The sequence below is a fragment of the Caloenas nicobarica genome, chromosome 1, assembly GCF_036013445.1.
Source record: "Caloenas nicobarica isolate bCalNic1 chromosome 1, bCalNic1.hap1, whole genome shotgun sequence".
In the NCBI taxonomy this organism is placed as follows: Eukaryota; Metazoa; Chordata; class Aves; order Columbiformes; family Columbidae; genus Caloenas; species Caloenas nicobarica.
In genome coordinates, this window is record NC_088245.1 from 1,676,180 (window position 1) to 1,691,616 (window position 15,437).

Genomic DNA, 15,437 nt, shown 5'->3' on the forward strand with positions numbered 1-15,437 from the left:
TTAGGAAACCTCTCGCAGAAAGCCTTCCCGTGGAATTGTTTGGAAATAGCGCAGAAACCTGGCTGGGGCTGAGCTGGGACGCTATCCCTGCCTGGCTTCCAAAGCAAAACCCAGCCCAGCAGAGCGCAAAAACCAGCACTAGTTACGCCGCGGTGATTTTCTTTACCCTGCTGTCCCCACGATCTGCATTTAAGGCCGTGGAACAGCAGCACACGCCGCACCGAACTGGATTCTGCCGCCGATTGAACCCCGCAGGCTCATCCCCAGCGGACGGCTCGCTTTGCTGACACCGCTTTAATTCCTCCGCCTCGCATCAGATCCTCCCAGGACACAAAAACATCCTTTTCTTCCATTATTCACGCCACCTGGGTCACGGCTAAGCTGATCTCGCACAACGAAAACCATGTGAAGTGTATGAAATGCATTTACTACATGAGGACTTCAGGCATTCCGACGAGGAGTAAAGTTCACCAAGTTGCTATGGCAATTTCCCACTCCGGTTTCACCAAGTCTTGGTATTTCCTCACAAATTGTGCTGGAGATGGAAGGTGAAGTAGCTTGTCTCTCTAGCAACTGCTTCAAAGCTTCAGCTTCCATACGTAAAATTCAACTTTTCGTGGAAGAACGCGAAGGATTTGATGTGTACGTTCCCCCAAACGCTCTTCCACAAAGCATAACTGAAGTAAAATGCAGCCAACCTAGACTAGATACCCAGCTGTATTTCTTTAAATAATTTCAGCTCTCTCTAAATGCTATTTCGACGGGTCTTCAGCTACAAGCTGATCGTTTATACCTCTAAAAAAAGGAGTTATAGCCAGATGTGAGCTAATGGGAAACACAAAACACTCTGCAGCAATGGAACAGGAACAGTTTCTGGTTCCGTCTTCTGTAGAAATGGGCTCATAGTCCCGTGCACAAAGAACAGCAGCTCAAATACACGTACAAAACATGGATGGCGCAGCTGGAACAAGGTTTCACTTCAGATATCGTCACTCCTCTCGTTCAATGCTGAATTATTGCGCAGTTGCCAGACAACGCCAAGCAATGGATTGAGCAATCCTTTGTGAGGTTTATGGGATATTTTCTCCTTTCTGGCATAAAAACGGGTCACAAAAGTATTTTCACATAAAAATCTTATTTTTAGGCTTAGCGAGGAGCGTAAAACTTAAGTTAAAAAACCCCAAAACCAAGCAAACAAACAAAAAAACCCAACAAGAACAACAAAACCCCACCAAAAGTTGGCCTAAGATCATCTGTCTCTCGCGAGTTGTGTTGTGTTAACACACCAAATACGTGATGAGCTCTCGGGGAAGCGCCAAACTCACCGTAGAGAGCTGTCCAAGTTTGATTAATTACATCTAGACATACAGTTCCCGACCTGAAACACACGGAAAGGATGGAATTAAATGCAGTCACGCTCAAAAATACTCTGGGGATTTCATATAATCTGCCCCCTCTCTTCCCCTGCCCCACAGTTTCAGATACGCTACGATTTCCCCCTCTCTTGTGGTTAATAGAGGGGCAGCCTTTAACTACACCAATCTTCATATTCTGCACAAAAAAAAAGTAAATTGTTACCGTAACGTGCACTTCTATCAAATCGCCCGTTCTGGGTTGATGTGAGTTATTAATTCAAGTCATCGGCGTATTATTGCGAAGCCAAAATACAGTTACGATTAGACAAACTCCTCGGAAAAACACGCACGCGAGGGATTTACTTACGCTTCGTCAATGTTGGGATGGAAAATTTTATTCATGAATCCTGTAACGAGACACAGTGGTAAATAGCAGAAAACAGCCAAAGAATTTTTTTTTAAATTTTTTTTTTTTTTTTTTTTACAAGAGACTCTGGAAATTACTGAAAAATGACTGATCTGATTAGTTTCAAAGAAAAACCAGCTTTAGCAATATATAGCGCTATAACCTTTAAAATACGCAGGCAACATTCTGACCTTTGCGTCCTCAGCCATTCCCTCGAAATTCAGCGAAACCCTCTGCTTTTCTACAAAGCCGTAACTTTAATCTACATTCGTAAGATATTCAGGGGCAGGGACTGGTGCCGAGAGCTGATATTTCAAATTTCGCAGCCATACAGCAAGTAATTCGTTGGTACTTTCGGTCTCCTAGAAAAGAAACCAGCTCAGATGCAGGGTCTGGAATGAGAAAGCTCATCTTGGCTTCGTCCGCATTTCAGACTTCTGGATTCGTTCTAGAATCTTTGTTCTGATTTGCCACATGGATTATTAAAAAAAAAAAAATCCTGTGGTTTCAAGAGTTTTGACATCACGGTAGAAGATGCCCCACGCTTTAAAGACCTCGAGGTAAGTTGTGTTTTCCAGCACTTTAACCTCAAATTTAAGACAGGTGGCACCTCAAAAACACTCCCCTCTTCTCCCATAAATAGAGTTTATAAACCAAAGATATTAAAGGAATTATAACACACTGTATTTGGCACCATAGCCTGTGCAGAAGTGAAGCACATCCACCCCAAAAGCAAAGTTAAGTGTTTCAGACGATGGATGTGAGCAGAATCCGCCTTCCAAACTCTTCCCTTTCCTTTCAATGGGAAGACATAAAATACCTGGGAGCAGCGCAGAACGGACACGGAGCAGGGATAAAAACCTGAATTTCCCAGTTATTTCACTGCCAAGTGGATCATATATTCCTATTTACTTCTGCTGGCTCGGCCGAATCGTCTGGGCTTGGTTCTGCACCAGGTTAAGCCGCTTCCACATCTTAACATTGATTTTTTTTTTTTTTTTTTTTTTTCCCAGAACTTAAAAAAAAACCTTATTTCCTTGGTCCCGCAGCCTGTAAAGCCCCACAAACTGCCCACAGGGGAGTAGCGCCTTTCGGTAATCCACAGAAATATACTTTAGCAAATAGCAGCTATTGCTTCCGAAGAAGGTTTATAAAAATGGGTAAGAAATTCAGGTCGGGGATACTGATTCAGTCCATCGTTTGGTACAAGGAGGGATCGCGATTTGAGTGATAACACAGTCCCCATCTGGGCTAAGAGCCGACACACGGATTTAACTCCCTTCCTTTCCATGTATTATGACATAAATACCATTTCATATTTACTCGTCCTGCCTGGATTTCGCATAAATACAACGCGAGGCTGAAACGATGCCTGAAGCCAGAAAAAAAAAATCTCAAAAAGAAGCAGCGAGAACTGCATAAACAACTCCACGCCAACAAGTGTCGCTCAGGAAAACCTTGCCGTGATTTAGCTTGAAAAACTGAAGCAGACTTAAAAAGGGAAGCTGTAGTTCCATCAAATATTTACTTTATGGCAGCTCTCACAGGTTGAAATCAGGTCACGGATCCATTATTCTGGCACTGGAGAGTGGCAGTGAGCGCCGATCCTGATTCTAAATCCCATCTCTCGCTTAGTGAGGGGAAAGCAGTCAAACTTCTGCTAAAGCAGAATATAAGAGAGGACGGGGAAGACACCAGGTAACAAGAATAGGATGGTAACGTGTAGACCTGCTGAACTAAATACTCTTTGTTCCGGTGTCTGGGACACAGATTTAACCCAGCTAGACGCAGGCATCCCTCTGCATTCCCTCATTTTGGTTTTTTTTTTTATCATTTTACCGATTTCCTAGGACCTTTCAGCAAAGCTGGTTGGACAAGGCTGTGCTGCAAACCCACCTGGAAGGTTTTGGCCAACTCTTCATTCACACACATCAGCATTTAAGCTGCACTCGATACCCAGCGAGATGAGATTAACTTGTCCGCGCCAGCAGCTCCTGTGCCAGAGATCTGTAATTTTTCTCCGTCATCTTCCCAAGGAACAATCCCTTCTTTCGCGTCGTCCTTGGTCTCCAGCTTTGCAAATGAAACCGTTGTTGTCCAAGGGAGGACGCAAACATCCTCGCCCCGCGCTCCTTGTTTCTTCGGTTGTTGCCACATTTTCTTGCAACTCTTCAAGGTCCCCCCGGTCTCACAGACACAAACTACCCGGGCCAAGAGCCATTCTGTTCTAATCTTTCCTTTTCCCGACCCAGAAATAAGCTTCAACTATTATCTCCTCCTTTATTCAAAATGAAAAGTCACCTGCAGCGATAAAGCACTAACGTTGCTCCAATAATACTGACTCGCTCTCTGTTTATTTTTACAAATACGAAAGATGATGCGAGCATAAATACCCATGTAAAAATGAAATTCTAATTTAAAGAGGAAGCCAGGAGTGAAAAATAAAACCAACACCAGGGCAGGTTTACAGGTTTACTACCATAGTCTTGAACACAGCACAACTCCATTATTATATTGGGAACTCCAGGTGAGCGCTCCATGAAGAGTTCCAAGGGACAGGCTCTTCATTTTGGGTTCTCACCATGGCCTGGAGGTCAGAGTCATGATTCCGTGTGCTGTAAACACTTAAATTACCATTTTAAACCAACATTCATGCTGGAAAAGCCAATGTTTAAGCGGGATGTGAGCAGCAGAGTGGCTGCAGTCCACCCTTTCCTACAGAGATGTCAAGGTCCAGGACGGCCTCTGAAGGTAAAGCAGGACTGCAGAAAATCTGTACGGACAAAAAGCCTTTGGGTGGTACCAGAAAAAACCCTGTACATCCACAAAGGAGTTACACAACAGAAAGGGACATATTTGCTCCAGTGCTCCAAGATGCCAAAACCAATATGCAGATGCTGACCTTCAAAAACGCCGGTATTTCAGCAACAGCCCTGCAGTAATCGCTCCCGGGGTTGACAAAAACCTTGGAAGAGAAGCGCGTTTTTAACTTAAAAATCAGCAAAACTGAAAGGCTGTCAATCCTCCTCGATGCTGCAAACACGGGAACGTTCATAAAGCTCCAGCAGCTGGATATATTCCAGCGTGAAATTAAGTTCTCCCGCTACGGCCGCGCACCAAGCGTGGATGGGGTCTGAAGAGCTGGGTCGAAGTGCTCACACTTCACGAGCAATTTCTCCCCCAAGAGGAGGTTTTCTCCAAATACCTGGATAATTTGGGTGATGCTGAGGATTCCCAAGGCACCTCTTGTCATCCTGTGGAGCCATGAGGCAGAAAGCTCCTGCAAGAGGTCGTTCCACATCGGTTGCTCCCCTATCACTCCAGGCTGTGATTCTGAAAGGGTCCCCTACCTTGGGACAACCCCCATCTACTATTCAGGTAGAAGGGATGCAGAATTCGGAGAGAAGAGGGATCAGAAACTCGTGTTGGACACCACAGGAGCTTTCTGCACCCTTGCCTCTTCTCCTCCAGGTCAGGAACCGGCTGCAAACCAACAAGCGGCACTCCAAGGGTGGCCCGTTGCTTATCTGAGCTCAAGGTACAACCACCTTCGCTGAGAAATCCCCCAAAGAGACATTTTTTTTTCCTGCGGCGCAGCTCTTTAAAGCCACGCGAGTGCTACAAGCCCTGCTGAGGCACGCGAGGAGGAGGGAAAATAAAAACGAAGTCAGCCGGACGCTTTTCTACCCGAACGACTGCGACAGCAGATGTATCTGCGCACCAAGGTGGTGCCAGACAAACGGCCAACGGGACAGTGTATAAAACCGCTCCCGACTTTCCAGTGTGGTGAGACTGACAAGCCTCCAAGTTTTATTTTTAACAAAAGATTAAAGGCCGAAGCAGGAAATGGTTCAACCTGCCTGGCCGGTGAGGTGGGAAGGTGGTTACGGGCCCCCTGAAGTGAGTTTTAAATACCACCCCAAGCGAAGGTGGTTTGGGTGACCACCCAGGGCTGGGGACGCAGATACCAGCACACAAAGAGCTTCTGTGTAGCACAGAGACGCCAAGAACAGTTTTTCCTCTGCGTTTTTTAACCACCGGACAACCTACTTAAAGGAAAAAGATCTCCCAAGTGCTCGTGCAGCGTTGCCAAACGGCCGGATAAGATTAGTCTAAACCTCATGTTTATTATTTCCCCAAGTGCCCCAAAGCCTGCAATGGAACACATATTTTTTATTATTATTTTTTTTTTTTTTTAAAAAAAAGTCACTTTGCACTCATTTGAGGGATTACTTTCTTGCGTGACCGCTCACGAGTCCACCAAGCGCCACAGGTTGACAAACCGCGATAGAAAATGCATGAGAGCGAGACCTCGGCCCCAGTCCTCAATTTAGTCCCTATTCCCCTCTGTAAACTGCGACAACCGGTTTAGCGCGTGGATACTCCCCATTTGAAAGCCCACCTTGGAGATGCGCACCTTGTCGGGTCAAAAGTCTCCCACTGGCAAACGAAATTGTTTCTTTTCTACGAAATGCAGAGCTTCGGAGCCCATTCAGAGCCAAATATAACCCCGTGCCCTCACCGTGGTGGCACGAGGTGCTGCGTAACATCAGCTCGCTCACAGCACAACAGTTTATATTACCATACTCAAATTCTCGGCGCTTTTCAAAACAATACCATACATAATTCCGCGGCGGCTTCACGGTGGGGGGAAGAGCAGGACCGAAAAATACGGCTGGAGCTGATGGAAAATAGTGGCAGAGAGGTCAACTCCAAACCTCCTGCTCGGGGCGAATCGCCGAGCGGTTCTTGGGAGTGGAAAAGCAGCACCCACAAGCTTCCAGATTGGTGCTAAGAGCAGAAATCTCTGGGAAAAATTGCCCAATGTCAGTTCATCTCCATAGCTTAGGTGCACCAGCACCTGCTGCCCAAGCTTCAGAGACCGGCACAGGAGGCAGCAAATCCGTGCCAAGTCAGGCTGGAAACACCGACCCCATTTTGCGAGTCTGTTCCCGTTCTCTGTAGCAGGGAATTTGCAGAGTTGTGCGTCAGACCGGCGGAAAAACAAGGGTACAAATTACCTTCAGGTGCCTCGTCTTTCCCCTCAGACAAAGCCAAGCGTATTGGGAAGAATAAGTATTTTCACACGGCTAACAGGTCAGAATAAGGATTGACACGCGGAGGGAAAAACAAGCTCCGAATGGTCACAGGCGATAAGTGACTCATGAAATTCTAAGTGGCAAAATGTGAGGCGAGGCAGAGAGGAGCTGGAAGTAAAAATAGCAGCTGCAGTTAAAAAGAAAAATTAAGCACAGGGCCAGGAGAGATCTGTTAAACTCTGGAGCTAACAGCGTTTCATTCCTGTACTGGCTGCCACAATCTCCCATTCTATACATATATATCCACACGGGTCCATATGTTTCGTGTACACACTAGGCATTTTGTTTTGCAAAGTGCTTAGGAGAAAGGCGAAACAAATGCAAGATATCTGGGGCAGAGACGGGAGGGAAATGAGAATCGTGTATAAATACACAGGAGTTATTGGAGAAATTGAGGCTCTGAGCATATTGAAGGCAAACTTTGCAGCTGCGACATTTGATTCTCAAGAAACCAGAGTGACTCAGTGACAGCCTAATATTTCTGCAGATTTTAACGATAAAATAAATGCCGCGGTGCTTCCAGGTAAGAGCTCGGGCTCCCAGGTTTGTGTATTTATACCGCTCCTATCATCTAAGCAGGGCAGGACATTCAAAATCTGCATTTCCTCCCGTGTTTATGGCATCAAAGAGCACTAATCTCCGGCTCTTGACAGGCGTACGGAATGATTAAAACCACATAAAATTTACACAAAGTGTTCTCGTGACTTGGGAACTCAAAACTACTTCAAGTCCTTCATGACTCCGCTTTGAAAAAGCAGGAAAAGGCTAGAAAGAAAGTTCCCCTGAAGATACAAAATCCCAGAGGGAAGGGGAAAGTAGCCGGTGGAGTTACTGAAATCATAAACAGCTCAGAACTTATTGTCTCGGAGAGAGCAAAAATGGAACCAAACATCTAACAGGGGAGTGCACGCAGATATTTACATTAATTGACAAAAAGCATTACGAGCAACAGCGTTCACAAGCTTCAGAAAGCAACTGGGTATTTGTCAGGAGTTTTTGGGTTTGCTCCAATAAACCGCTCAAGTTCAGGAGGCTTGATTTCAGCCCTAAAGATCTGGATATTTAAGGATCACGAGCGGAGTTGGTTCATCTCGATGGGAGCTCTCAAGCCCAGAGCCAACGCCACAGCCCCACGTTTGGCTCCGTTTAGATTCACGTTCTTCTAGGACGCACGTTTCCCCTTTTACTGTGTGTCGTGTAGCTCTCATTAGGAAAAAATCACCCTGCACCAATTTGGGATCTGTCGGAACACCCAGCGAAGACCAAGCAAGGAACAGGCAGAGCCAGAAATACCAGAAAGATGCTGCAGGATGCGATGAAACGCGGGAAGCTCTCCCGGGACCGGCTCTTTGCACATAAATTGCAGGATGGTTTAGGTCGTGAAGCAGAGACGTTGTCAGGAGAGCACTGTCCCCGGGGCAGCATCATTTAAGAGATAACAGCAATAATTACCAACCTGAGGAGGGCAGGAAATAAATGCCACACGTATTTGAGAAGGGAGCTGTGGATGGGATAAGGAAGCGAAGATTTTTGGCAGAAGAGCCGCCGCACCGAGCGAAGGGTTCTGCTAGAGACCCTCCAAAGCGAAAGGGACCACCACTCATGTAGGGTTTACGAAAAGCTCCGTGCTTTTCCAGACGACAAATCCAGAACCCGCTCTAAAAACCCGTTATCTTCAGGTTTGTCCGTCGCGCTTTAGGAGAGAAGCCGAGTTTTCATGCACCTCGTACTCAGAGCCGCGCTGGGATAAAAGCAATTTGAACAGATTAGAAAGCAACTATTAGCAGTCATTTTTTGCAGAAGTGGCTTTCTAGAATGCACGGATATGCTTCAAGCCATCACGTTATTCGCTGCAAAAAGCCCAGGCCGTGTTCAAGACTGCATTAAGATTTTCTAAGATGGAAAGAAAATGTCAGCCTTCAGTACGGGAGGAACAAGGAGAGCTGCAAAGACAGCATTTTGGCTTTAAGCTTCGGCATAAAGGTGTAATTTATAAAGGAAAAGAAACTGCTGGATTCTGTACTTTATACAAGGTAGTGACTTACACAGTTTAAACTCCGCACGTCGTCACTGCGGTGGGAGCTGCACAGTGCTGAGAACAGAAGGGCTGCAAACAAGCTACGCATGTGCTCTAGGTGACCTTCTGTCCGTTTACGGGCTCCATCATCTCTAAAATCCCCCACTTCCACCCCTTTACAGATCAGAGATCGCCACGGCAGATGCCTTCCCTACCAATTCCTGCCCCTGCGTGATCCAGAGCTCAAGCTGGCCGAGGACTGCGGGGTGAGGACACTGGTGCTCAACGGAACAGGCAGATGTCGGAGAGAAGAGACTCACAGAATCGTTTTGGTTGGAAAAGACCTTTAAGATCACCAAGTCCAACCGTTAACCCAACATTTCTAAGCCCACCACTAACCCATGTCCCTAAGAACCTCATCTACACATCATTTAAACCCCTCCAGGGATGGCGACTCCAGCACTGCCCTGGGCAGCCTGTTCCAATGCCCCACAGCCCTTGGGGGAAGAAATTGTTCCCCAGATCCAACCTCAACCTCCCCTGGCGCAACTTGAGGCCGTTTCCTCTGCTCCTGGCGCTTGTTCCTGGGGAGCAGAGCCCGACCCCCCCTGGCTCCAAGCTCCTTTCAGGCAGGTCAGAGATCAGAAGGTCTCCCCTCAGCTCCTGTTCTCCAGCTGAACCCCCAGCTCCCTCAGCCGCTCCCATCGCACTTGTGCTCCAGCCCCTTCCCCAGCTCCGTTCCCTTCTCTCAACTCGCTCCAGCACCTCAAGGCCTTTCTTGGCCTGAGGGGCCCCAAACTGCCCCCAGGATTGGAGGTTTGGCCTCCCCAGTGCCCAGCACAGGCCGGTCACTGCCCTGGGCCTGCTGGCCACACCAGTGCTGGCACCAGCCAGGATCCTGTGGCCTCTTGGCCACCTGGGCACACGCTGGGATCTTGTTTAATTTCCCAGCTGGTGAATGCTCCCGGTTCAGCCAGGACGAAGCTGCCAAACCCAGCGATATCTGCCCCCAAGAGCGGCGCTGCGGAGATTGGAAGGGACCGAGATGTCACCCAGCCCTGGCTGTCCAGATAAGCTGCGCTGGGGCAGCAGAAATGGGAAACCAGACAAAGAAAAACAAACCTCTTCCTGCAGACGGCTGGGAGCTTCCCCAGGTCCAAACACTCCCCTTGGTGCTTCCACTCCCCAGTTCTTCCCTCCCCGCGGCACAGCTGAGCCCAGCTTTGCTAAGCCAGTCTGGCATCGGCTGTTTATTCGATCTGAAACAGCCGCACGTCGCTTCGCCCGGGAGGCAACCAGCACTTCCCAACAGACAGCAGGACAGGTCCTAGAGCAAGAGCCAGATTTTGGGGAGCTTGGCGAGAGAAGAGGTGGTTTTCAGTGCCTCGTGGAGCGAGGGAAGCATGTTAGAAAGTCTGATGAGTCTGGAATACGACAATCGCAACACAGCGGGTTTAAGCAAGCTGACGGAGGGAAAGCTGCTGTACTGAAGGCAGCAAAAGTAACGTTAGAAGGGACAAAGCGATTTGAGCAGAAAATAACCTTCTCTACACTCACCGCCCTCCCTAAATTCACAAGGACAAAGACCATCCTTGTGGTGTCAGTTTGGAAAACACAGCTGGGCCAACTCTGATCCCAGGCCACCTTTTACTCTCGTCCATCCCAACCAGCACTAAATAAGCCAAACCACCACAAGGTCAAGCCTACCACCTTCCATGCCACTAAACGGAGCCTAAATCAACAGCAATACGAGTACACAACAACCTGGCCAACATTTAGCTGCATTAGCTTCATCGGCTACTGGAAGGAAACTTTGTTTTAGCCTTAAGCCAGCAACCCTGATTTCTGATTTGCACAGGAAGAACATCAGGAGAGAGAAAAATAATCTTGAGTAGACTAGCACCAAAGCAATTAACCACAAGGAAACTGGGTTTTATATGTTTTCGGAGAATTTTCCGTAGTTAGTCTGCATTTAAAATGACCAACATGACAGTATCCTGATCTGCATCAGTCTGTGGCGCTTGAGAAGTGAGGGAAAAATGACTGGCAGCAAATAACATCTCATAAACAGTCTGTAACCCAAGAGGTTTATAGCAAATTTTAAAGCTGACTCAAGAGGAAGGAAAAAAGGGTTCACATAGCTGCAGCAATACTGAATTATTACTCAGCTGCACGCACATTTCCATAGTTCAGTTCAAGTTTTTCAACAGGAAAAAAAAAAAAAAAGGACAGCATCAAAACATCACTCTTTCCCAAAAGGCACGATCCACATTTGGAACTAGACAGATCACTTCTTACACCAGAGAGATCTTAAATAGAAGGTGCTCTTAGCCTAAGAGTCTATTTTAAGACAGCAGCCAATACTTATCAACTCCAAATCAGGATGTTGATATTGGAAAGGACCCATCTTGTCCAACCCACATCGTCAAGTTTCCACACCAGTTCTCCTCGGGCTGTTTTCTCCATTCTTTAGAGTCCTCCGGTGGCTTCAGCCACGAGCAAACCTTTCTGACGGAGAAGTCACGGAGTTACCAGCACTTATTTCATAAACCAGAATAGAGATATTGAAACTTCATGCATCTGCTCCAGTTTTTCAAGCAACATTGGCTATTTTATTTATAGCTTAAGTGACTGGAATAAAGTCAGGTACCAGAAGACATCCAGGTTAGATCTCCGTTACCCAAGGACAAAGATAGTAGGGATACGATCTAAAGAACATTTCCTTATCAAAATTATTTGCTCCCGAAGGTTAAACAAGCCAAACCAGCCTAGCCAGCTGCAATTTTTCCGCTGCTCTGTTTCTGCTTCTATGTTCTTTTGCATTTACATCCCCTAGTCCAAGAGGACAGAGGCTCCCACTTTGCCTTCCATCCACTTTTGGGCAAGAGGTGCCAAAAACTCGGTTCGCCCCAAGATTATGCACATGCATTGTGGTCTTTGCTCTCCATTTTAAATAAGGTATTTTATATAAACAGGCTCCAGCACTCACTGCGGCATCCTGCACCTTGTCCACAAATTCATATAATATCAAAAAAGCACACGGCAGAGAGACTCAGTTCATCGACACACAAATGTGTGAGCAAATCCCATTTCCAGCTCCCAGCCCTTCGGCTAAAAAACCAAACTTTCTCCCTGCTTGGCACATGATAACTGGAAATCTACGGCAAAAGCGTTCTGCAGATTGAAGTTAAGAACTTATGATGGCACCCAGGGCGGTGCAACTTCACCTGCAACCGTGCTGTGAGCAATAACAACTCTCCTGCATAAACAGTAAAAGGATTTTGACTGAAAGTGATTATTGGTTACCTATAGACGGGGATTTGAAAGGGTATTTATCAGGAAGGTCGACTCTAACTTTCCATACTCCACCTTCATACGGTGCTGCAATGAAAGAAATGCAGGTATTAGACACTTCATCACTCAGGAGAGAATAAATAGAACTACAGCATTAAGTAAAACACATCTTTGGAAGAATACTTAATTCCATCAGGGGGTAAGATTTCCTATCAAACCTCCTACGGCAAAAGCCTTTTTCCTGTGCTGCCTGACAAGAAATACGTGATTTTAACTGATACTGCAGAAGATCTCAGCACAAAGACACAAGAGCCTTATTGAAAACAGAGACTTGAGAATAATCTACTTACCTGTAGAGATGTTACTAAATTAAGGCACACTGGAAACCTGACTTGCGATCTAGTCATTAGAAAAGCCATCTTAATTACAAACCCCACAAAAATTCAGGTGACTGATGCGAAACTTATGAGCCAGGTCTCGAAAAGCTAAGGACCAACAAGACATTGTGCAAAGGGAATACCCAGCTCTGCTCAGCTCCACAGGAGGTGGTTCATCCATGTTAATCCCCACAGTTCTATTTCTCCCCAGCCCTGAGAGCCCTTTATTTCCCCCCCACCCCACTACCATTTGCTCATCTCTTTTTCCATTCCGGCAGCGTGTCATTTCACCGTTCCCCACCGCGAGCCATCGGTTTGTTTTTACAGAAGGGCTGGGTCATGTACTTACTTCCTTGTGGTCCATAAAACTTCACGACGAATTCATTGAGTCCTCCTAAGATCGTGACTTCGTGTTTGCTCTCAATACTGATGCATCAAGTAAAGGAAAACATTTGATCCGGTGAAACAAAACCCATTTGCTCAGACACGAGTAACTTGCTAGAAGCTTCTCAACCCAAATAGTTTAAAACCAAGTATTCGAAATAGCCTACAACGTGCAATTTAAGAGTCTTGACACATCTAAGTGACCGCACCGCCACGATGACGTTAGTAAAAGCCAGTTCTACACACCGAAGAATCCCTCCCCCTGCACTGAGCAATCTTAAAATGATGCCTCCCATCCCCTCAGAGCTGCTCCGTGTTCTCCACCTACTCCTGCAGAGCGTAAGTTCCGCTTTAAGAAAATACCGAGTCTATCAGCAAAGTCTTGGGAAGCATATTCAGGCTGTGGATGGGAGGGCAAATCCAGAAAGGGTGGCAGCTCCAAAGCCTCACAGATGAATCCCAGGAGCAAAGGTGAGGCCAGGACTTGGAGATTTCTCTCCTTTCCAGCGCTCGGGAGAAGAACCACAAAGCAGAAACGTCACCCTCGCCAACCGCTCGCGTTAAATGTTTCCTGCCCGAACGAGAGGAGCAGAACTCGCCCCAGTCCCCGCTCTGATAAACTGATGAATTCAATTCTGCCTCCCACAGCTCCCGTGCAAATCACCGCAATCTCGCATCCGTTCGACTTGCAAGACCAAAAAACTCAGCGTCTTCGGAGAGATGGCAGAAGGGCGAGATTACGAGGCGCCGTCACAACTGTATTTTCCAACATTGAAAGGAAAGAATCAAAGGGAAGAATCTTCACTTTGGGAAGAAGGGAATACAACGGGAACGGCAAGAAAGCTTTGTTTCAAGTAAGGTTCAGCTCAGACAATTAACAGGGATGTTTCAGCATCCAAGCTTCTGATATAAGTCAGGGTTAATGGATTGGGAACAATATCCTACAGCAATTAACCTTTAATCGATAATCTTAATATGAATTACGAGGGAAGCATCAGAAAAAAAAAAAAAAGAGCAGGAAAAAAGTCCAAGGTTTATTTCCACCTTCAGCTCTGAACCACAGAGGGAAGGGGGCAACAGCACAGAATATCTAATAAAAGATCCTTAACATCACAGCAGCCGGCTTGGCAGAAACGCTCGGGCTGAGAGGAACTGAAGCCAGGTCTCCTTTTTATAACCGAGATTTTTCGCTTTGATGCAAAAGGTTTTCTGCTTTCGAGGCACAAAACTTGCAGCAGTTACGCTGACCCCCTCGCACCTTCACGGCACTGAGCAGACAGGCACCCGCGGACCCCGGCACACGCTGAAATATTCCCGACCCACCAGGAATCTGCCTGGGACCTGCCACCGGCAATAGTTCTCAGCTCGAATCCCTGATCGCACGTGACGATCCCTGAAGTCTGATTCGGGTTTGTCACATAAACAACTTTAAAAGAGGCTCCTGCCTCCAGAAACACCAATTCAATTCCAGCAGTCTGTGCGCGCACTCGCCCGCGGGAGATCCAAGTCCCATCCGCGGGGTCCGTCAGGATTTATTACAGTTCCTCAAGTACGACGACTCCCAGATCAGACAAGAGTTTTCCCACAGTTTCAGCTCCAAAAGAGTCTGGACGCCAATAACCCTCTTCCCCTCATTCTCCTGGGGAGGGAGAAAAGTTGACGGCGGTTTGTTTTGGCTCCACAAGTTTTCTTGGTTCGGCATCAGCTGCTCTGCCCCACGGTGAAACGGGAAATAACTCGCTGCACCGGGCAGGCACCCAGGAGCAGCTCACAAAGCGCAGATCCATGCCTTGGTGCCCCAAACACAAGCGATTTCTCTGCTAAAAAGCTGAAACACCATCTCTGGGAAAAACTCCATCCCCACAGGTTTGCAGAGAGTTGCTCGGCACCGCTTGCTTCAGACCTGATGCTCAGGGACACGTCACCAAATCTTTTCGTGTCACCCAGTACCAGTTTTAAATATCGGCTTGACTGAGTTTCAGTCGATTTTCAAATATACACTCTAATTCAATGGATAACTAACTAATCCACGTTCCAAAACGGGCTCTTACACAAACCCACTGCGCAGGATGATGCCCAAGAGTGAGGAGTTTAATACTGAAGTATGTTAACACTTAGAGCAGCTTCGCAGATCAGGTTAAATACAAATGGTTTCACTTAGGACTAAATCAAGTATCACTCAGTAAAAACCAGCTCTCCCAGCCTGATCTTCAGAGCGAGCTCCTGAGCAGCTGCAGCTTAGATGCTCTTCGGCTCCGCAAGTTAATACTGACCATAAATTAAAGCAGAGCTTTCTGCACTTAGACTCAGTCCTAATGTTCTCAAGCTCAAAAAACTATTAGTAACCCATGGGGTGGGATATTTGATTATTCTCCCTGTCGTGGCAAGGACCTAAAATTCCTAAAAAAACCCCAAAACAGCAAGTGAGCTCGGTTCGCGAAAGGGACGTGTATTGGGATGCAGATGCTGCATTTGGGAACATCGTTTATTAACATGATTAACATT

General features: G+C 46.8%; 1 protein-coding gene across 2 annotated transcripts in view; it reads right to left on the bottom strand.

The window, feature by feature from the left end:
- Nucleotides 1–15,437, bottom strand: part of UBE2H (ubiquitin conjugating enzyme E2 H) — a 51,749-nt gene that overhangs the window by 13,053 nt on the left and 23,259 nt on the right. Inside the window, exons 2-5 of one of the 2 annotated variants that reach the window (XM_065636189.1) lie at nt 12,898–12,974; nt 12,184–12,258; nt 1,723–1,762; nt 1,326–1,378 (exon numbers count right to left, since the gene is read on the bottom strand). In XM_065636189.1, coding sequence (XP_065492261.1) covers nt 1,326–1,378; nt 1,723–1,762; nt 12,184–12,258; nt 12,898–12,974 — 245 coding nt within the window. The remainder of the gene's footprint in view (nt 1–1,325; nt 1,379–1,722; nt 1,763–12,183; nt 12,259–12,897; nt 12,975–15,437) is intronic. The other variant, XM_065636199.1, reaches the window with a different exon arrangement.